Raw genomic sequence first — 19948 nt, forward strand, 5'->3', positions numbered from 1 at the left:
TCACTCAGCTCATTAACGTCTCCTGCTCTATAAAGAACATAGACAGCAGACTGGAAATCTCTCTGATTTTCACTGCCCCCTGCCCTTTTATCCGTATCTGCATGCACCCTTTTCCCCTTCTTTCCTTCTGCCACACCAAGATGAATTCCTCACTCAGGTTTCCAGATGTGCATGACTCCTTTCAGGTGGGAAATCCTTACCAAATGCTTTTGCTCTCTGCTACTTCTTCTTTCACCACTGACTCTTTTCTCTCAGCATTTAAACATGTTTAAGCCTGTGTGTCATTTTGTAAGGAAAAAACAAAACAAAACTGTTCCCATCCCTGTTGTTTTGGTTTTCCCCATAGTAAAAGTTCTTGGGGCCGGGCGCGGTGGCTCACTCCTGTAATTCCAGCACTTTAGGAGGCCAAGGTGGGCAGATCACGAGGTCAGGAGATCGAGACCATCCTAGCTAACCTGGTGAAACCCCATCTCTACTAAAAATACAAAAATTAGCCAGGTGTGGTGGTGCGAGCCTGTAGTCCCAGCTACTCAGGAGGCTGAGGCAGGAGAATCACTTGAACACGGGTGGCAGAGTTTGCAGTGAGCCAAGATCACGCCACTGCACTCCAGCCTGGTGACAGAGCAAGACTCTGTCTTAAAAAAAAAAAAAAAAAAAAGTTCTTGGAGGGGTTGCTTACCTCTGTCTTCACTTGGTTGTCTTCCATTCACCTTTAATCCACATGTAATGCCCACCTCTCCCCCACCATTAATGCTAGTGCCCAGCGTTCCCCCAATGCAGCCATCCTATTCTAGCTGTCAGACTCCATGGACATTTGGGAGTCTTAACTTAGCCACTTACTGTTGACTTTGTTCTTGAAACTCTTCCTTTACTTTTGGGACCTCTCACTGTTTATTCTCCCACTTCACCACCTCCTCTAAGGCAATTGTGTTCTAAAAATATCACAGGAACAATTGCACAGGCATGAGGAGCACAAATTCTCTCTTTGTGCGCCTCATGCCTGGTTCAATACCTGCTATTTTCTCTTTCTAGAACAACTTTCATGCCCCCTTTTTCCTAGCTAACGCCTAGTAAGCTTTCAAGATACAACTCCAACACACTGTGCCTCCAGGAAGGCCTCCCAACCTCCAAACTGGATGAAGTGTCCTTTTTCTATGTATTCATAGCATCTGTGCAAACCTCTACCTTGCACTAGATTGCTGTGATTTTAATTTCCAGGTTATTTGTCTTGCTTTGTCAAGTTATCTGTAAACCTCGTGGCAACATGTGTGCACAGAGCCCAGCATAAAATGGATGCTCCACTCAAATTACTCAAGTGGAATTGAATCACAACACAGAGGGGAAGTCCTATGCTGGAGAGGACGCTTAATTTTGGACTTCTAAAACCTTTATTTTTGTCATTTGTTATTTTTCTCATAATAGCATCCCCACACTTATATTCTATACAATTTGTCTTCCTCACTACTGTGAATGCATGACCATGTCTATCTTGTGCATTGCTGTGTTCCAGCATGTGATGGTGCCCACCACAGAGGATGTGTTAAAAAAAATACTTATTGATGAATTGACCCTATATGTGCTATACAACATGTGTACCAGTAGGTGCACAGTCACATTCTTATTCCGTGAACATATGAAGTTGGCTTGCTGGTTGATGGGAAGTATGAGTGAGATCTCAGGTAACTGGCCTAGTTGATGACTTAGTTTAGGAAAACAGGAATCTCTTTGACTTGGGCTTTTTCTTCTGGCTGTCGTGATCAGTTTATGGGTGTCTAGAATACGTAGAAACAACCATTATACCAAATTTGGAGAGAATATAAAGATTCATGGATGGGCGTTAGATTGCAATGTATCAGATATTGCCTGAAATTGGCCCCTGGCTGAAGGAGCCTCTGAAGGAGAGTCTTGCTGTCATGACAGCGGCTTGCGGGTGCCTCCTGAGCAAGATGACAAAGCGCCCCCTCCATTTCAGAAAAAATCTTGCAGACCCTTCCGTCTCTTACTTGGATTTTTCTGTGTCTCTCCTGGAGTTCACTAAAAGTTCCTTTGTGTTTCCCACAAACATCTATTTCCCTAAACTTTAAGTATCTGATTAGTGTTCAGTTTTCTATGAGAATTTCGCAATTCTTCCTAACTCGCTGTGGTAACTATCTTTCAGCAGAAACATGCCTTTTCTTAAGGGTCTAGAAGCAGAAGGCAAGGGTGAGTACAGAGGCAAAGAGAATCATCATTTACTGATGACATCAGTGGGAAGCAGGCTGCTGGGTGCTGATACATGTTAAGCAGTTTAATATTCACACTATGGGCAGCAGGCATGACGATACCATGGTAGAGTCTCACCATGGTTCACAAAACCCTGTGTGATGATCTGGGCCCTGCTTTCCTTTCCCAGCTCACCTCCTGTCACTTTCCTGTTGCCGGATCCAACCACAGTGGCCTCACTGCTAGCCTTAGAGCATTGCCTACGTCAGAGGAGGAGCATGGAATCTGCTCTCCTAAGCTGTCTTCAGCCTCACTCAAATGTCACCTCTATAGACAAGTATTCTTTGTCCATTGTCCACCCTAACTAAAATAGCTGCCCCTTTATTCTCTAGTCCCTTATCATATTTTATTTTTCTTCCTGGGACTTATACCTGATATTATAACATATACACACACACAGACACATATACATACACATACACACACACACATATATATATATATACAGGAATACATATATATATACACATTTATATGTGTGTCTGTGTGTGTATAATATCAGGTATGATGCTATATATTATAATATTGATATTATATATTATAATTATATATTATGTATTATATCTACATGTATTCCTATATTTTCAGCTAGAGGGCAAGTATCTACATTGTTCACTGTTGTCTTAATCACTGTTGTGACCCCAGCACCTGGCCTGGCACCTGCTACATAGTAGGTCCTAGATAAATATCAAATGAATGCATCTGTTACAGAAAAGAACATTGAGGCACCAACCAATGTCTTCTCAGTGGAGTCAGACCTAAGTCCATCTCCCCGGCGTCTTGGGAAGGCAGAATTTTTGAGCTGAACTCCCTCGGTCACCCCTCGCTGTACCCTTGTCTCCTCACTATCTTATGCCAGTGCCTTGGGGTCCACAGAGGAAATAACCACCTTTGCTGGTCCTTCTCACACCCAGGTGGACTTGAGGCGCCAGCAGATTTCCCAGGCTATGGAGGAGGTGCAGAAAGTCGTTCATCATTTGACCACAAACATCAGCAACCAAGACATTAGATTTCAAACTGTGCCTTACTCTGACACATACAATGAAAATATTAAGGTAAGCAAGTCTCACTGTCTCTAAGTGCCACCAACAGAGCCAGGGTACTTGGGCAGGTGAATCTCAGTGTGTGACGGATGCTTGCCTCACTCAGAATACTCATAACAATTCTTGTTTTCACAGGTACTCTTAGTTTTTACTATTTACAGTCTCATTTTATACATGTCGTTTCAGCCAGTGGCGTGGCTTATGCCTATAATCCCAGCACTTTGGGAGGCCAAGGCGGGAGGATTGCTTGAGGCCAAGAGTTTGAGACCAACCTAGGCAATGCAGTGAGACTCTGTCTCTTTAGAAAAAGGAAAAAAGATAGATGTTATTTCCTTTGAGCCCCCACATTCCTAGATGAGAAAAACTAGGCTTAGAGAAGTCAAATGACTTGATCAAGTCATATCAGGCACTAAAGCCAGAACTCACACACAAGCTTTTGATTCCAAAGCACATTCTGCTGTCACAATCAAAGCTCAGCTAAATACACATTCATTTATTAAGCACCTACTTAATAGATTGGAGGTGTGGTGGAGGGAACTGAGGGCATCCATAAGAAGACCATTGAAAGTCATAGTCTGTGGGTTGCAGATGGGGAAGGAAGAAAGTAGAAGAGGTGCCACTGAGAAGCTGCAGGAGCAGACTGGCAACCCCTCTCCCTGCTGAGGAATCCCACCCAGTGTAAGCCAATGGGTAACACCAGCATTCAAGCAACACGGTAGTGAGGGCAGAGCTGAACACACAGAAACGACCTCACTTAAACCTGTAAACCACCTTGTGGAAAAGACACTCTGGTTATTTCAGTTTTAGAGGTGAGAGAAGTGAGATTCTGAATCATTCTGAATCTCCATCATTCTTTATCTTGATTTTTATTATGCCACATACCTCTTTCACTTTGTGTTAAATTTGTATGTACTCGTGGCCCATTTCTCACAACAGACTGCACATTCCTTGATTGTAAGGACCATGTTTACCGATTGTTTTGCTCCTAGCACCCAGCATGGTGTGTGGCACATGGTAGACACTTAACATATGTGGAATGAATGAATAAATGAATGAGCAAAAGAATTAGTACCTGAGCAAAAGACCATTGCTGGCCCATTACATCTCAAGTTTGGTGGATGCAAGAACCACCCAAGAGATGCTGGGATTTGTGGATTTTGAAACAGAGTCAGATTGTAGGAAATTAATCCCAGGATGAAAAATATAAAACTACATTGAATCCTGGAATGCTAGAGCATCACTTGCCCAACTCTCCCACCCAGGCCAATCTAACTTGGTCACAGGGACTGGAAATAGAGATATTACATTACTTTTCTTAGCACTACACCCAAGGAAATTTCCTTCCGTGGTCCTACTTAGAATTCATAGCTTAAAATATATCTTGCATTTATATATGTCATGTCTTACATATTAAGTTTCAAAAATAGCTACAGCATAGCATATAAAATTGCTTTTAACTTAAATCAAATTCAACAAGTTTTTTTTGTTGGTTTTTTAAAGATAGGGTCTCATTCTGTCACCCAGGCTGGAGTGCAGTGGTGAGATCATGGCTTACGGCAGCCTCAACCTCCCAGGCTTAAGTGATTTCCCACCTCAGTCACCCGAGCAGCTGGGACTACAGGTGCAAATGCCACCATGCCTGGCTAATTTTATTTTAATTTTTTTATTTTGTAGAGATGGATTTCATCATATTGCCCAGGCTGCTCAACAAATATTTACTAAGCACCACTTACATGACTAACAACATGATAGTCCTGCTTTTGAATTCACATGAAAGTGAATTGAAATAATGTACAGATCTGAAATTCCAGGGACTTTGGATGTTTTTTTCCTCTTTTTAAATCCAGCTACCTTTCTGTGGGTACCAGAAGTCATGTGGATACATCATCTAAAACATCAAACTATTGTTTTCTTAGAGTTAGGCAGATCCAGCTGGGGCTGATTAGGACATTCACCCTTCAATGGGTCAATGACTGGCCCTGGGCAAGAGTTAACCAAATTCCATGGTCAGAGCTTTCTGTGAGGAGGAGGCAGCTGACTCACAGCTGAAGGTGTGTGTGAAGTGGGACATGGTCAGAGTTCAGGCTCCTTTGGCTGCTCTGTTTACCCACTTGTTCTATCTCTTGGCTGCTGGTCTGGCTGCTTTCCCCCAGTCATTGCTTCACTGGTTCCTGGAGAAAGGGATTAGGTGGATTCTGATTGTTTGCTTTTTTCCTTTAAACTTAGAATTATCTCAACAGCTCACATTGTCTCAACAAATAAGCTTTCATTTTGCCTTTGATTTTGGAAGGGTTAGTCATGAACACTGACCATGGGTCATCAGTACAGGCCCCCCCAACCCAAAAATAGGAGACATTTTACAAAATCTTTTAAACTCCCTTGCTGTTACTTCCCACCTTTTATTTGTGTCAAAACATTCACCATTCCATGTCATTCATTGTTGGCTGAGTGCCAGCCCAGGGTAGAGAAATAATAACTGAACAAGCTGTCCAAAGACCTAAACTCGAATTCTGACTCTTCTACTTACTGGCTGTGTGTCCCTGGGGAGATCTCCAAGCCCCTCTGCATCTTGGATTCCTCATCTGGAAAATGGCAACAAAGCTCACCTTACTGTGTGATTGTGAAGTTGAAATTGTTAAATGCATTAGAATTGCAGTGTCGCAACTGCAGGGAACTCAATGCATACTCATTCTTCTTTCTCAAACTTTAGGCCTCCTCTGGAGTTCCTGGTCTAGCTCACTGTCTTTACTTGTATAGTCATAAGATAATAAACTCAGCGAGTTAATTTACTTGCCCAAAGTATTTACAGTGATTCAGTAGCAGAACAAAGAGGTAATCCACTTGTAACACCCAGGTCTATGTCTCTGTGTATCAGGTCACACTGCTGAGGGTGGAGTGGTTAAGAGAGCTGCCTGGCGAGACAGGTCGGCTCCCAGGACTTCCGTTACCTCCCGAATCTGTGAATTCATGCTTGTTTTCAATCCTTTCCTGACCCTAGGTTTTGGCCCCCAGTCAGTTCCTTGTCACAGTCCCAATAAAAGGCCTGGCTGGCTACAGGGAGGCCAGGGAGCAGCGCTGGAGGTACTACACCCTGCAGGGCACCAGGCTGCCCTGCCCGTTGCGGGACCCTGAGGGTCTGCAGCAGTGGCTGGAGGTGGAACAGTTTATGAAGAGCCTGTGGCAGTGGCATGAGACAGACGTGAACATCGACGGAGACATTGTGCCCGCTAAGGTCCTCCTGGTGTTCCGGAAGCTGGTGGAAAACGCAATTAGAACCTGTCACCTCTCAGGTGAGCTGATCAGGAACAAGTGCAAGGGTAATTGCTGACATTCCCCTTTCACTCTACAAAACCTCTGTTTGGGTGTTACCTGCAGCTCACAGCCTACATTTGAGAAGATAATCATGTGCTCTTCACATTTATTTAATCTTAATAAGATGAATCAGCTTTTTTCCCCTGCCGTTGACGCACAGAAGGTTGGAATTCATTCTAACAAAATAGTGTTGTGGCTTTGAGAAAGTTACTGTGCTGGCATAGATATAAAATGCTGTGGATTATGCACCTTAACCAGGCTTAAAAACTTAAGCATATTTGTTTTAAAAGCAAATTATTCACAAACCCCAGGTCTTCTTTATTAGTACGTTTTTACTGCAGCACCTCCATCTGACTGCAGTACCACAGTGTGCTGAGATTCCACATTTGGAAACCACTAACTTGAACCAAAACAGAAAATCCAGGAGCCAAAAGAACTGACTAAATTTGACAAAGTCTTAAGCTACTGTACAGCATATGCCCACACACACACACACACACACACACACCCTTTTTGTTCACACAAAGTGAAAAGGTGAATTTCAAACTAGAAAGAAATGGCCAATTTTCTTAATTATATAATTAGGAAAATACAAATTTTCTTAATTTATAAACCAATAAGAAAAAAGATGAGCTGACCAATAGAAATAATTATCAAAAAAAAAAAAAAAAAAAGGAATCACAGAAAAAGAGTACAAATGGCTTGCAAAAATAAGAAAAGACATTCCATCTAATGTATATTTCAACATATATTAGAATATACCTCATGTTGGGTACATTAAAATACCTAACAAGTTAAAAGAAATGAAAAGTTTGATCATGCTTAGTGTCGAGTGGGCATGGTGAAATGGGTATTTTCGTGTTGTTATTAGAAGTGGAAATTGGTGTCTCCTTTTTAAAGAGAAAGTTGTCTATATTTTATTTTCATAATGTGCTCACTTGACAATTCAACAATTCCAGTTCTAGAAATATATTTCTACAAATTAAATTCTACAAATATATTTATAGATTTATAAATATTTATTTTATATATAAATATATATTATATATTACATATATTATATAAATTATATATAATATATTATATATTAATTACAGTATATAATATATAAATAAATATATATAAATATATTAAATTCTACAAATATATTCTACAAATACACAAAGAAATATGCACCAGGATATTCTCTGCCATAGATTTTATAACAGTAAATAGAAGTAATCTAAATGGCTAATAAAGGAAAATTGGCTAACTTAAATTATGCTGTCTCTGCCTACTGGACTACTATGCAGCCTTACAAAACAACAGACATATGCCCATGCATACATACAGAGCTATGAAAAATGCATGGGCTAGATAGCTAAGTGAAAAACCAAACTGCCAAATAATATGAGATTCCATCTGTGTGAAAATAAAAGGATGTATTCGTACATACATTTGCTTGTCTAGACAGAATAGTTCTGAAAATTTCCATAATGGTAATAATTTATGTTTAATAGATTTTTTACTAAGTAGAGTAAGTTTCATGGGTTATTTAATTTAATCCTCATAACCACACAATACAGTAAGAATTCTTTTCCTACCTGTTTTAGGGATGAGGAAACTGAGACTTAGAGAGATTAAGTCACTTCTGAAGGTTGCACACCTCGTAAGCAGAGCCAGCTGCAGAGCAGGGTGGCGGGCAGTGGGTTGGCTGCAGCATCGACTCACCTCTTATGCTGTGCGACATTATTCATAGTGAAAGTGCAAAGCAGAGATTCAGACTGGGCAAGGTTGATGAGACGCTTTTAGTAAATAATGCTAAAGTGCCAGTTGTCATGTTCCTGTCTGGGCAGCTCTGATGACATGCAGACAACAAGCCCTTTATCCCACCTCGGCCAGGGAATGTTTCCATTTTGAAAAGCCTAACACAATTAACGTGCTTCCATTTTCTTCTCTGTGCAAGGAAATGCAAAATAATAGATTCTGATCTATTTCAAAAATTGGGATGAGCAAATAAGGATGAATAGATCCTGATCTATTCAAGACTGCTTATCTTTATCTGCAATGAAGGCAAACAAACAAACAAAAACTGTATCTTTTGAAAGAAGAAAGAGCAAATTGGAAATGAGGAAATTATAGTATGTGAGCTGGAAAACTACTAGATGCATAGTTTTCTCTTCTTCTCTTTTCCTGGTTGGAAAATGAGGCAATGGTGGCTTCTTTCTTTTTTTTTTTTGAGACAGAGTCTCGCTCTGTCACCCAGGCTGGAGTGCAGTGGCCAGATCTCAGCTCACTGCAAGCTCCGCCTCCCGGGTTCACGCCATTCTCCTGCCTCAGCCTCCCGAGTAGCTGGGACTACAGGCGCCCGCCACCTCGCCCGGCTAGTTTTTTGTATTTTTTTAGTAGAGACGGGGTTTCACCGTGTTAGCCAGGATGGTCTCGATCTCCTGACCTCGTGATCCACCCGTCTCGGCCTCCCAAAGTGCTGGGATTACAGGCTTGAGCCACCGCGCCCGGCCTGTGGCTTCTTTCAAATCACTCAATCCTCTGAAACAGTGGCTGTGACGTGCTTTGATGTATTTTGTGGTTACAGGGGTTTCTGATGATAGATACCTCTGAGGCTCGGCTAGCTGAGTGGATGGTAAAAACAAATACCATCTAAGAGACTGAGGCCTAGATAAAAGACAGGTGAAGCCAAATTTCACCAAAGGCATATGAATAAATAAGGAGGCTGATACTGTCCCCAGCCAGTGTCAGAACATCTAGGTGAAGAAGGAAAAAAAAAATGGCATTAGCCTTCCCTATGTTTGCATTACTCTGAAAAACCAACATTTAGATATTTGGGTGGAATGGAGAAGGATATAGAAAAATAGTTAGGTTTCATTTTACAGTAGCAAATACAGACAGTCCCCAACTTGCCATGGCTCAACATATGATTTTTTTTACTTTACAAGGTTGCAAAAATGATACATGTTTAGTAGAACCTGTGCTTCGAGTACTCATACAACATTCAATGAATTCCATGAGATATTCAACACTTTATTATAAAACAGGCTTTGTGTTAGATGATTTTGTCCAACTCTAAGTTAATGTAAGTGTTTTGAGCACATTGAAGGTAGGCTAGGCTAAGCTATGATGTTTGGTAGGTTCGGTGTATTAATACATTTTCAACTTAAAATATTTTCAGCTTTATTGCGATGTGACCCCATCGTAAGTCAAGGAGCATATGTACTACACTTTTTCTTTTTATTCTATGGCTTTTACTTTCAGTTGAGCCTCTTGAAAATAATCCATTAATTTAAAAGAAAAGGTACCACAAAAGCCTTGGGATTGGGGGAGAAAGAAAAACCCACTAGCAATGAGACTTCTTAGTAATGCTCTGACGCTGGCTAGGTGACTAACCATCTGGTTTTGATGTCACAACCTTGACCTGCTACAGGCATTGTGATCCTTGACTTGCTACAGACATTGTGATCCTTGATGTGCTACAGACATTGTGAAAGTTGCCACACCAGTTGCAAGGTGCTGATCAGAGCAACTGTTCACAAATTTCTTGTCTGAACGCTTGTAATGTGCAAGCCTTTCTCTTCTCCTTATCCATTTGGTCATTTCCTATCAGGTAAGGTCAGCATGCTAGGAAACCGCTCTGCAGTTTGGATTGCTGTGGAAACATCTGCATATCAGGTGGAATTGGAGCTGGCCCCCGCGGTGGAGATCCCCACCACCTGGTCCGAGAAAGCCCGGTGGCCTCGATGTCTGCAGCGCTGGCCTTCCCAAGAGAGAGTGGAGTGCATCAAGGTATCAGTGGGCGGGACCCAGCTCTCCAGAGCAGTGGTGCCAACAACTTAACCAGTCACAGCATTACCGACTGCCAAAGAGTTTCAAAGGAAAGTTGAGGTGTCACTAGATCAGTAGTTCTCAAAGTGTGGGCCCTGCACCAGCGTCACCTGAGAACTTGTTAGAAATGCAGCTTCCCGGGCCCCTACTCTGGACCTGCTGAATGACACCCTTGAACAGGGCCCAGCAATATGTGTTTTAAGAAGCCCTCCAGGTGATGTGATTCTGATGCATGCTCAAGTTGGAGAACTGCTGCAGGAGAGGAAGTGGGTACCACCTTCTAACTGTTCATATCCAAAGTGGCTTGTGGTCTCCCTGACATCCCCTTTTCATCCCCACATAGGATGTGCTGTCTGCCTGGTGAAAAGTTCCCCAGACCAGCAGACTGCTTCAGAAATGGCTTTCTACACCAGTGAGCGTTGTTCTTCTCATTTCCCAATGTTTTTCTTTTTCTTCCAGTCGTTTGGGTTTAACTTGTTGCCCTGTTCAAATTATCACTGGCAGCTGAGCTTCCTCCGTGCTGAGCAGGTGTTGCTAGAACAGCTGGATGAGGATGGGGGCTGCCGTAGGAAGTGTTTTCAGGTCATGAGGCAGCTGAAGGAGGACGTGTGGTGCCCAGGGAACAGGCCGGTCATCACGTCCCACCATCTGCAGGTGAGTGTGGGGCAGGTGGGAGAAGGCCCAGGGGCAGCTTTGGATAGATCATTCTCCCTGTGGCCTCTTTAGGGCCTGGCCAGAGCCACTCAGTAGGGCTGGCATGTGTGAAAAATGAGGCTCTAGTATCTACATTGGCCATCCAACAAATGCCTACTTATTATGGAAATATGTAAGCTAGCACCATATGGGAGTCCACAACACCCCTGTCCAGGGTAAAATTTCCTCCCTTCCTTCCCTTTTCCAATTCTCTTCTCTCCCACTTTTCCTCCCCTCTCACTTTTATTCTACCACCAAACCAACCTGAGTGCCCACGAGGTGCCAGAAACCCTGCTGAGGTTCAGAAATAAATTACAAAATGTGATTTGTGCCTCACACTTTGATGGCTTTATGTTTGTGCCAGTCTTAGAACCCACTGCAGCCTAAGCACAACTCCTCATGCACACAGACTCACTAACACAGAGGGAACCAGGAAATGCAACACAAAGGTTCCCACACACGTACTGCCACACACCTCTTTCTAGGGTCCAAATCACCAGGCAAGGATTTTCCCTTGCTCTGCCAGCACCTGCCTCTCCTTGCCCTAAACCCAACAGTAACATCCATTCATGCCTTCACTCACTCATTCAGCAAGTGTCTATTGAGATTACTCTGGGCCAGAGGCCTGCCCCAATACCTGCTGTGGGCTCAACCCCTGCCGGCAAAAAGGTGAACAGACACAGATGTGGTTCCTCACTCTGTCACTTCTGGTCTAGCATGGGAGATAGACATGGGTAAGGCAAGCCAGTGGGTGCATGTACGATCACACAGTGAGGAAGCACTGGAACGGGAGGAGCATGGCTCTGTGAAGGCTCAGAGCAGCAGAGCCTGACCTGGACTGGGCAGTTAGGGGGGCCTCCTTGGAAAGGGGGCCTTTGACCACCCTCTCGACTCCCTCTTTCTCAAATTGTGGACCACACAGAGTGAAGTGGACTCTCATGTAGCAGTTCTGTGCAGCCTGCTGGGGTAGGGAGGTAGGAGACTCTTGCAGGACACCCCAGCCAGCCTAGCTAGTGTGGGTCTAGGAGCTTCAGCCCTCCTCTCTGGCCCCAGGAAGGATGGACTGCCTTTCCACTCAGGCAAGCACAGGTCCCTGGGGCAGTCACCTATCTGTGAAGTGCCTTCCTCACATACCTGTTCCTCCTCTCATTCGATAGACAAAGCTCTCTTCTTGCCCCATGTTACTCCATCTGCTCTAAAGTAACTTCTTGAAAGACAGATACCACATTGGTCTTGTTCAGCTAGCATGCTGACCTTACTCAGTGCTCTTGTTCCCTGGGAGAAGGATGAATAATACCCCCAGTATCTCTCCCAATGCTTTGTACATAGTAGCACATTAAATATTTGTAGAGCAAATGAATGAGTGGCTTCACATCTTGCTCAACTTTTCTCTTCTTTTTTGCACAAAATCACTAATCTTTCTCATAACCTATCCGTTTTGACTTGCGGAAGAATCTGTTAACATCTCATTCACATGCACTGGGGCTTTTCTCTGGAGTTCCAATATTCTCAATGTGTCCCAAGCACACTCCCCTAAAAACACGTAGGCTGTTCTCCTGGATGGAGGGCATGTGCTTGCAGAAGATTCTTTGATTTGTTCTGTAGATTTAGCTTCTCTTGCTTTCCTTTATACAGCCCACACTAGAAGAGGCAGAGCTGAGACACAAACTCAAGTCTATCTCATATCAAAACCTCATAACCTTAACGATTGACTTCGTTACCTCTCAATTAAGATGGATGGAAATACCATTCAGTGACATGAATATTTCAGGCATGATTGAATGGGGCCACCATGGATCTCCCAACCCATAGCTGTTTGCAAATCTGTACTCCCCACAAGGGCTGACTTTTATTCTGATAGTTCCTAAGTCACCTAGTGGATTTTAAGGCAACTCCTTAAGGATCCTCTGTTTCAGTCCTCCCTGACCCACCTGCAAGGCACAATAGAATTGGGCAACATCAAGGATGGGCATTTTTTTTTAAGGGGGCTATTTCTGGAGTAAGATAACCAGAAAGTGCTAACTGCCTTTTTCTCTGGTCTTCCATCCTTAGTCCACAGACAGAATTATCTTCCATTTAGGCATCCTCACCCTTGAAATGAATGTGGCTGGTGACAAATGTGGTGTCAGACACCATCCCAGATGATGACTTGTGTGTGCTGGATCCTTGCCAAGTCTTCATTCTGGGGAAAGTGGAAGAGGCTGGGTTGCAAAACAGCATTAGGAAGCTGTGGCACTCAGCCTCGCCTCACCTTAAGTCTGACACTCTCTTACACTGTCAGAAAGGCTCTGCCCCAACACTGTTTCATGTGAAGGAAAAGCTTATCTTTTATTGACTTATTTATTCCTAAAACCCACTCAAAGTACATTGGCTTGCTTATAATGAGCTTAACTGCCCCAGTTTGCTTAGGACGATAAAAGCTTAATTAACAAGAGGAATTAACACTTTTTTCTGGTATCTAGGTTATCTTCACTTGCATGAAATTATCTCTAACTGATTTATTCATAATCATATAACCTAAATACATAGTTGCTATGAACTTACAACTGCTCTAAAAAATAAAGACTGTATAAAAATAATCAATATCTAAACCATAACATGAATTCATTAATTCACTTATTCAATAAATGTTTATTGACTTCCTCTCATGGGCTAGCCTCTGCTGGGTACTGGATAGCTTAATAGTGAATAAAAATAGGCATAATTCACTGTTCTCATAAAGTTTATAATCCAGTAGGGGAAATGATACAATTAATCACATAAATATAAAAACTACTACAGTTGTCACTGCTTCTTATGAGAAGTACATGGCTAAGAGAGTGTGCAGTGGCTGTACTAGGGAAATTTGATCTGATGGACAAAGAAGGGAAAGAAGTTTGTCCTATGCAGCTGAAGCAGGAGGTGCAAAGGCCCTGTGGTAGAGTGGAGCATGAAACGGCTGGTGTGGCTACATGAAGAGAGCAAGGGAGGATATGGGTCAAGATGCGTCTGGAAAGGAAGGCAGGGACCAAACCTTATAAACCACACCATGTTAAGCATGATGTTTTTAGCTAACAAACAATGGGAAGAGCTTAAAGTATTTTAGATGAGAAGGGAAGTAGATGTATATTAGCAGCAGTGTGGATGGTGATAGTTTGGATGGTGGCAAGAACAGGGATGGGCTGATGAGATGGCTACTGCAGAGGTCCAGTGAGATGTGGAGGCAGTGTGGAGGGGGATGGTAGAATAATACTTGAGGTGAAGGTAAATGGGTAGACTCGAGAAATACTCAGGCAAGAGGATTGCAGGACTTGACTGGGGGCGGTAAGGGAGAAGGATGACTCCTAGGTTTGCATGTTGCACAACTAGCTAGTTAAGCAACTCTGGAGGCAGATCAGGTTTGTGCAGGAAGAGCAGGGGTTCAGTTTGGACATGTTGGGACTGAGATAACTTTCAGATACTCAAGAGATAAATGGTAAGGAGGTCAGAGGAGAAGTCTGGGCTGGAGACACAAATTTGCAAGTCATTCATTTGTAGTGAGAATTAGAACTGCTGTTGTGGAGGGAACACAGAGCTGAGGAATGAATGTACAGTGAGAGGAGAAGAGGGCCTAGAACTGAGCCTCCAGAAACTCCACCTCTCAAAGGCAGGCCAAGGAGTAGAAGCCTGCCAAGGAGGCGCTGTAATGCTAGGAGAAAACCCAGAGAGTAGATTGCTTGGAAGTCAAGTGAAGGATGGCTCAGGAGGGAGGGTGTGGGCAAGAGAACCAGTTCTGCTGAAAGGTCAGGTAAGGTGCAGGCTGACAAAGGCCTGTTGGATTTAGAAACACGGAGATCACTGGGCCTTGAAGAGAGGAGACTTTGAGGATTAATGAGAGAAGAATCCATCTTGGAGCGGACTGAGGCGAGAAATGGGAGGAGAGGAAATGACGACAAACTATAGAGCTGACTCTGGGGAAACCTGGATTTGCAGAGGGAAGAGTGAGGGCAGGAGGCAGACATGGCATTGGGGTGGCAGGAGAGCTTTCAACTTGTGAAAAGCAGTTGAGGAAGAGAGTAATCCGTCATATACAGTTCCTGGAAGATGGCATCGGGGACCCTGTGGAGGGATCAGCCCCACAGGCAGAAGAGGCAGAAGCAGGGAGGAAGAAAGGAGGGTGCTGCAGTAGGCAAGATCTGTCTGGTTTGGGAGGATGAGGGGTTCTATTTTCTTCATAAAGTAGGAGGCAAAGACATTGTCTGGAGTGGTGACCACTGAAAATGTTGGAGGAGATTAGGGAAGAGGTGCGGGAGACCAACTTGTAAACTGAAGGCCCACCTGAAGTTGGGGATTGTGAATTCGTGGTAGATCCAGTCTGCCTAGGCAACTCTTTTCTCCCTTCTTCCAAGGCCACATAAACTCAATAATTGTTTCCAAGATATCCTCCTCAATTGCCTGAAACAATGTCTGACAGCACTTCTTCCTTCCACAGACGGTGCTCTTTTGGACCTGCGAGAAATATCCCCACTTTAAAGACTGGAAGGTCTTCAGCAAAGCGTTTCTGCGCCTGGTGAGGAAATTGCACAAGTGTGTGAGCCAGCACTTCCTGAAACACTATTTCGTCCGGAACAGCAACCTCTTTCAGTGCACCAACCCGATCGAACTGGACGCTGTGGCCCAAAAACTGGCCACCTTCCTGAAGAAGCCCCAGATCAGCCCGCCCTGATGGCTGCCCCAGCCTGGGAGGCTCTTGGACATTTTATTCTGGCTTAACCTTGTTCTTTGGATGGTTCCTAAGTCAGGTGCCAGGATCCTGCCTAGGAGAAAGGCCATGAATGGCAGCGGAAATTACATCAAACCAGTAACACTTCAGCAGGGAGGGAGGAAACTGTGCCCCAGGCTGTCTGGCCCAGGCCTCCCTGGAGCCCAGCAAGCATTTCCACCCTAGCTACCTCTCCTGGAGACGGCTCTCATCAGGCTGCCTCAGGCACAGATTTGGAACTGGTGACAGTTCTGAACTTAGTTTCCCTTGTTCAGGCTCTGATCGCCTCACAGTGAAGATGGAGACGGAACCCCTGGAAGACATGAGCCTGCTGGCCAATACTGTGCCCAGCCCACCGATCATGGGTGCATTCTCCTGCCATTTGTAAAATGGGAATGTTAACGTGCCTACCTCTGAGCAGGGCTGTGTGTCTATGAGACTGTGCTGGCGCCTTTTCAAGGGGAAGACATTGGATCAACACAAAGTGTTCCTGGTTGGTTGAGCAGCTGGTGTTTGCATCCTGGATCGGTACCCACAGCACTGACGCAAAATTGCACCTGTTGAGTTAGCGAGCCTGTGCTTCCTTGCTGCCCTCCAGCTTCCTTAGCATGTGGGTCAGTGGCTCCTGAGGTTCTGTCTGCTTCTCTGGTATTCTCTAAGCAGGGACGGGAGTGGTTTTGATGACAAGTTTAAGTCAAAGATGAAAGCACAGCTGTTGGCCTGATCCCAACCGCAGCCCTCTCTTTGCTTCCCAGGCCATAGGCCATGGATGGAACTTCCTTATATATTTATGTAAATAACCTAGTACCATGATCTGCATGGAGTGACCTTAGGTGTCTGTCACCACTCATTGTGTTCCTTTGCTCACTTCATTCACTCACTCACTCATTGACAAATAATGCTCATTAGGCACCGGGAACACAGCAAAGAGCAAAGTGGATGAGGACCTCCCCCTGGGGATGCCGCCTAATGGTGGAGACAAGAAATGAACAACGGATAAACATGCACAGTTATTACAGATGGAAGCAAATGCTCCGAAGGAAATAAACAGAATGTTGAAGTAGAGTCCACAGAAGGGTCCCCAAAGGATGAAAATGCAAATAGCTGAAGGGGAAGGAAAAGTGACCAAAGGCAGGCCTGGCAGAGCTGGCATGAGTCAGAGCACCTGGCCTTGTAAAGCCAGGAAGGAATCAGTATTTTATTCTAAGATCAAAGGTGTGACATTTGGCCTCTGCAGAAGCGGAGGAGTATCACCATCTGACTGCATTTTAAACAATTGTTCTGGTAACTGCATGAAGAAGGTCTGGGGACTCACACGTGAGCCAGGAGCTCTTGAGCCACCCATTTGGAATTTCACAGAGGCCCACAAGGCAGCATATTCTGTGTAGCACAACTGATCAGGATTTCTAGGAGTTCTCGGTGAGATCAATGGTTTTTTTCTGGCGTTTACGTAATGCTTCTCAACTCAAGGGGCTCCTTTATTACTTTGGAATGTTTTTGCCCAAATATCTATACCAAAGATAAATTTCTAAAACATGAGCTACTGGTTTTGTTTTGATGAAAATTCACATTTGAAAATAAAAATGATTATTTTTCAAAAGTACTGTAACCAAATGGTGGGGTCCCTAGGCTATCGCATAACAAATAATGATTTTTAAAATATTGAAAACAAGTATTTCCAAACCAACAATGAGTTTACAATTTTTGAAAACATAAAGGCCTGGTGCAGTGGCTCATGCCTGTAACCCCAGCTCTGTGGGAGGCTGAGACAGGAGGGTCACTTGAGACCAGGAATTCAAGACCAGCCTGGGCAACGTAGCCAGACACTGACACCCCATCTTTACAAAAAATTTAAAAATAAGCCAGATGTGGTGCTCAGGAGGCTGAGATGAGAGGATAGAGACCAGGAGTTTGAGGCTGCAGTGAGCTTTGATTGTACCACTGCACTCCAGCCTGGGTGACGGAGTCACCGGGAGGGAGACCCTGTCTCTAAAAAAATAAAAAATTAAAAAAGAGCATATGAAATGATGAACAAACTAGCATTTTGTTAAATCATCAAAACTTGTATTTTAATTCTCATATTCTTGTATCTTAAGAAACATCATCTTTGAAAAGGTGGCAAATGTAATAAGTTTTTAAATTTAACCTTGGCCGGGCAGGGTGGCTGACGCCTGTAATCCCAGCACTTTGGGAGGCCTAAGTGGGCGGATCCTTTGAGGCCAGGAGTTCGAGACCAGCCTGGCCAACATGGTGAAATCCCGTCTCTACTAAAAATGCAAAAATTAGACAGGCATGGTGGTGTGCACCTGTAATCCCAGCTACTTGGGAGGCTGAGGCAGGAGAATCGCTTGTACCCGGGAGGCGGAGCTTGTAGTGAGCCGAGATGGCGCCACTGCACTCTAGCGTGGGAGACAGAGCGAGACTCTGTCTCAAAAAAAAAAAAAAAAAAAGCAACAAAACAAAACAAAAAAACCCATCTTAAGCAACTTTTAAAACAGCTACACAGTCACAGAATGCTAAAAAGTGAAAATTGACTGTAATATGTGTGTATGTATGTGGAGAGGGAGGAACTGACATGGAGAGGGAGGAACTGACATGCGCCACACTCTGATTCCAGTAGATTCTTTCCGCCTTTCCCAGGAGATTTGTGGGTTTTGGAGGAAGTAGGGCTACCCGCAGCTTCCTGCGTATTCCCAATTCTTGCCAGAAGAGGGCAGCAAGGGACCACATATGACAGGAGCCAGGTCCCACCTATTCTTGTCCTCGGTGCCCAGCAGGTGTCACCCTTCTCAGCCCGTAACTTACACCTGGTCCCTCCAGAGCAGGCATCAGTGGATTTCAGCCCATGCTAAGTTGTTGAGCTTTCCTGCCGTTTTAGCCGAGATTTACATCTTTCTCCTTAAAGCCCAGATTTTAAAAGGGAGCCTATGAGAGGACCGTCCATCCTGGCTCCTGGAGCATTCAGCTCCATTCTGTTTCCTGGGACAGATTGCACAACTCAGAAAAGCCTGAGAATATTATTCCTTTATTCTGTTCTGTTTTTTGTTTTTGTTTTGTTTTTTGTTTTTGTTTTTTTTAATTCTCCAAAAGACCTTTCCATCCGTCTTCACTCTTCCAGGCCCAAAACTAGATGTGTGGAGGAATGGTTGGTGTTCAGTCACCGCAGTTGACCTGCCTGCGTCTGCATCCCAGTTCTGGTGCTGAGGAGCTGCAAGCTGTTTGACCTTTCTGTGTCTCTAGATCCTTCTCTCCAAAATGGGCATTGTGATGGCCAGAATTGTGTCGCCCACAATTCATAAGTTCAAGCTCCAACCCCCAGCACCTCAGAATGTGACTGTATTTAAAGAGGTGATTAAGTTAAAATGAGGACTTTAGCTGATTCAGTCTGATGGGTGTCCTTAAAGGAGAGGAGATTAAGCACACGGGGAAATGCCAGGGATGTGCACGCGCAGAGGGCAGCCACCCACAGACTAAGGAGAAAGGCCTCAGGAGAAAACAACCTGCCCACACCTGCTCTTGGATCACAAGCCTCCAGAACTGGGAGAAAATACATTTCTGTTATTTAAGTCATCTAGTCTGTGGGATTTTGTTATTTTCCTATGGCCCTAGGAAACTGTTACAGACATCATGAAAGAATATATACCTCGTAGTGTTAATGAGAGCAACAAATGGAATGATGGATGCAAAAAGCTCTTAGTTGAGTACCTGGCATGGGATAACTGCTGAACACACGTTTTCCTTTTAGATGCCTACCCCCTCATGCCATTTGCCCATCTCTGCCATTCCTGGTAACTATACCAGCCCATAGATAAATTCTTTGTAAAGAAAATATAAACCATCACAGGGGAAACATGAGAAAATTTCACTGCAAATTCTGTAAGCCCATTCTCCCCTTTGTCCCTCTTGCTAAAATATAGAAGGTATCTCCCTGAAGGGCCAATTTCTCCACATGTGACAGCTTGGATGCCTCCTAGCTCTTCAGTCTTTCCATTTATTTCCTGTAGTTTCCTCCACATCCTCCCGCAATGGCTGCCTCGCTCTTTTCTCCCCTTTACTGTCCAGCTTCCTGAGTTACTATATGTGTGTTTCCACCTACTCG

The 19948-nt window shown here is 44.0% G+C and overlaps 1 protein-coding gene across 5 annotated transcripts in view; it reads left to right on the plus strand.

The window, feature by feature from the left end:
* The window catches only part of MAB21L3 (mab-21 like 3), a 67889-nt gene extending 48475 nt beyond the window's left edge, over nt 1-19414 (plus strand). For 4 of the 5 annotated variants that reach the window (XM_031652239.1, XM_031652242.1, XM_009216179.4 and 1 more), the window contains 5 exons: nt 3177-3317; nt 6304-6595; nt 10219-10397; nt 10896-11090; nt 15580-17639. In XM_031652239.1, the coding sequence (XP_031508099.1) occupies nt 3177-3317; nt 6304-6595; nt 10219-10397; nt 10896-11090; nt 15580-15813 (1041 nt within the window). In that variant the 3' untranslated portion in view covers nt 15814-17639. Of the gene's footprint in view, nt 1-3176; nt 3318-6303; nt 6596-10218; nt 10398-10895; nt 11091-15579; nt 17640-18967 lie in introns of those variants that run through there. The other variant, XR_004176965.1, reaches the window with a different exon arrangement.
* The last annotated feature ends 534 nt before the right edge of the window (nt 19415-19948 follow it).

This window comes from Papio anubis, chromosome 1 (genome assembly GCF_008728515.1).
Source record: "Papio anubis isolate 15944 chromosome 1, Panubis1.0, whole genome shotgun sequence".
Lineage (NCBI taxonomy): Eukaryota > Metazoa > Chordata > Mammalia > Primates > Cercopithecidae > Papio > Papio anubis.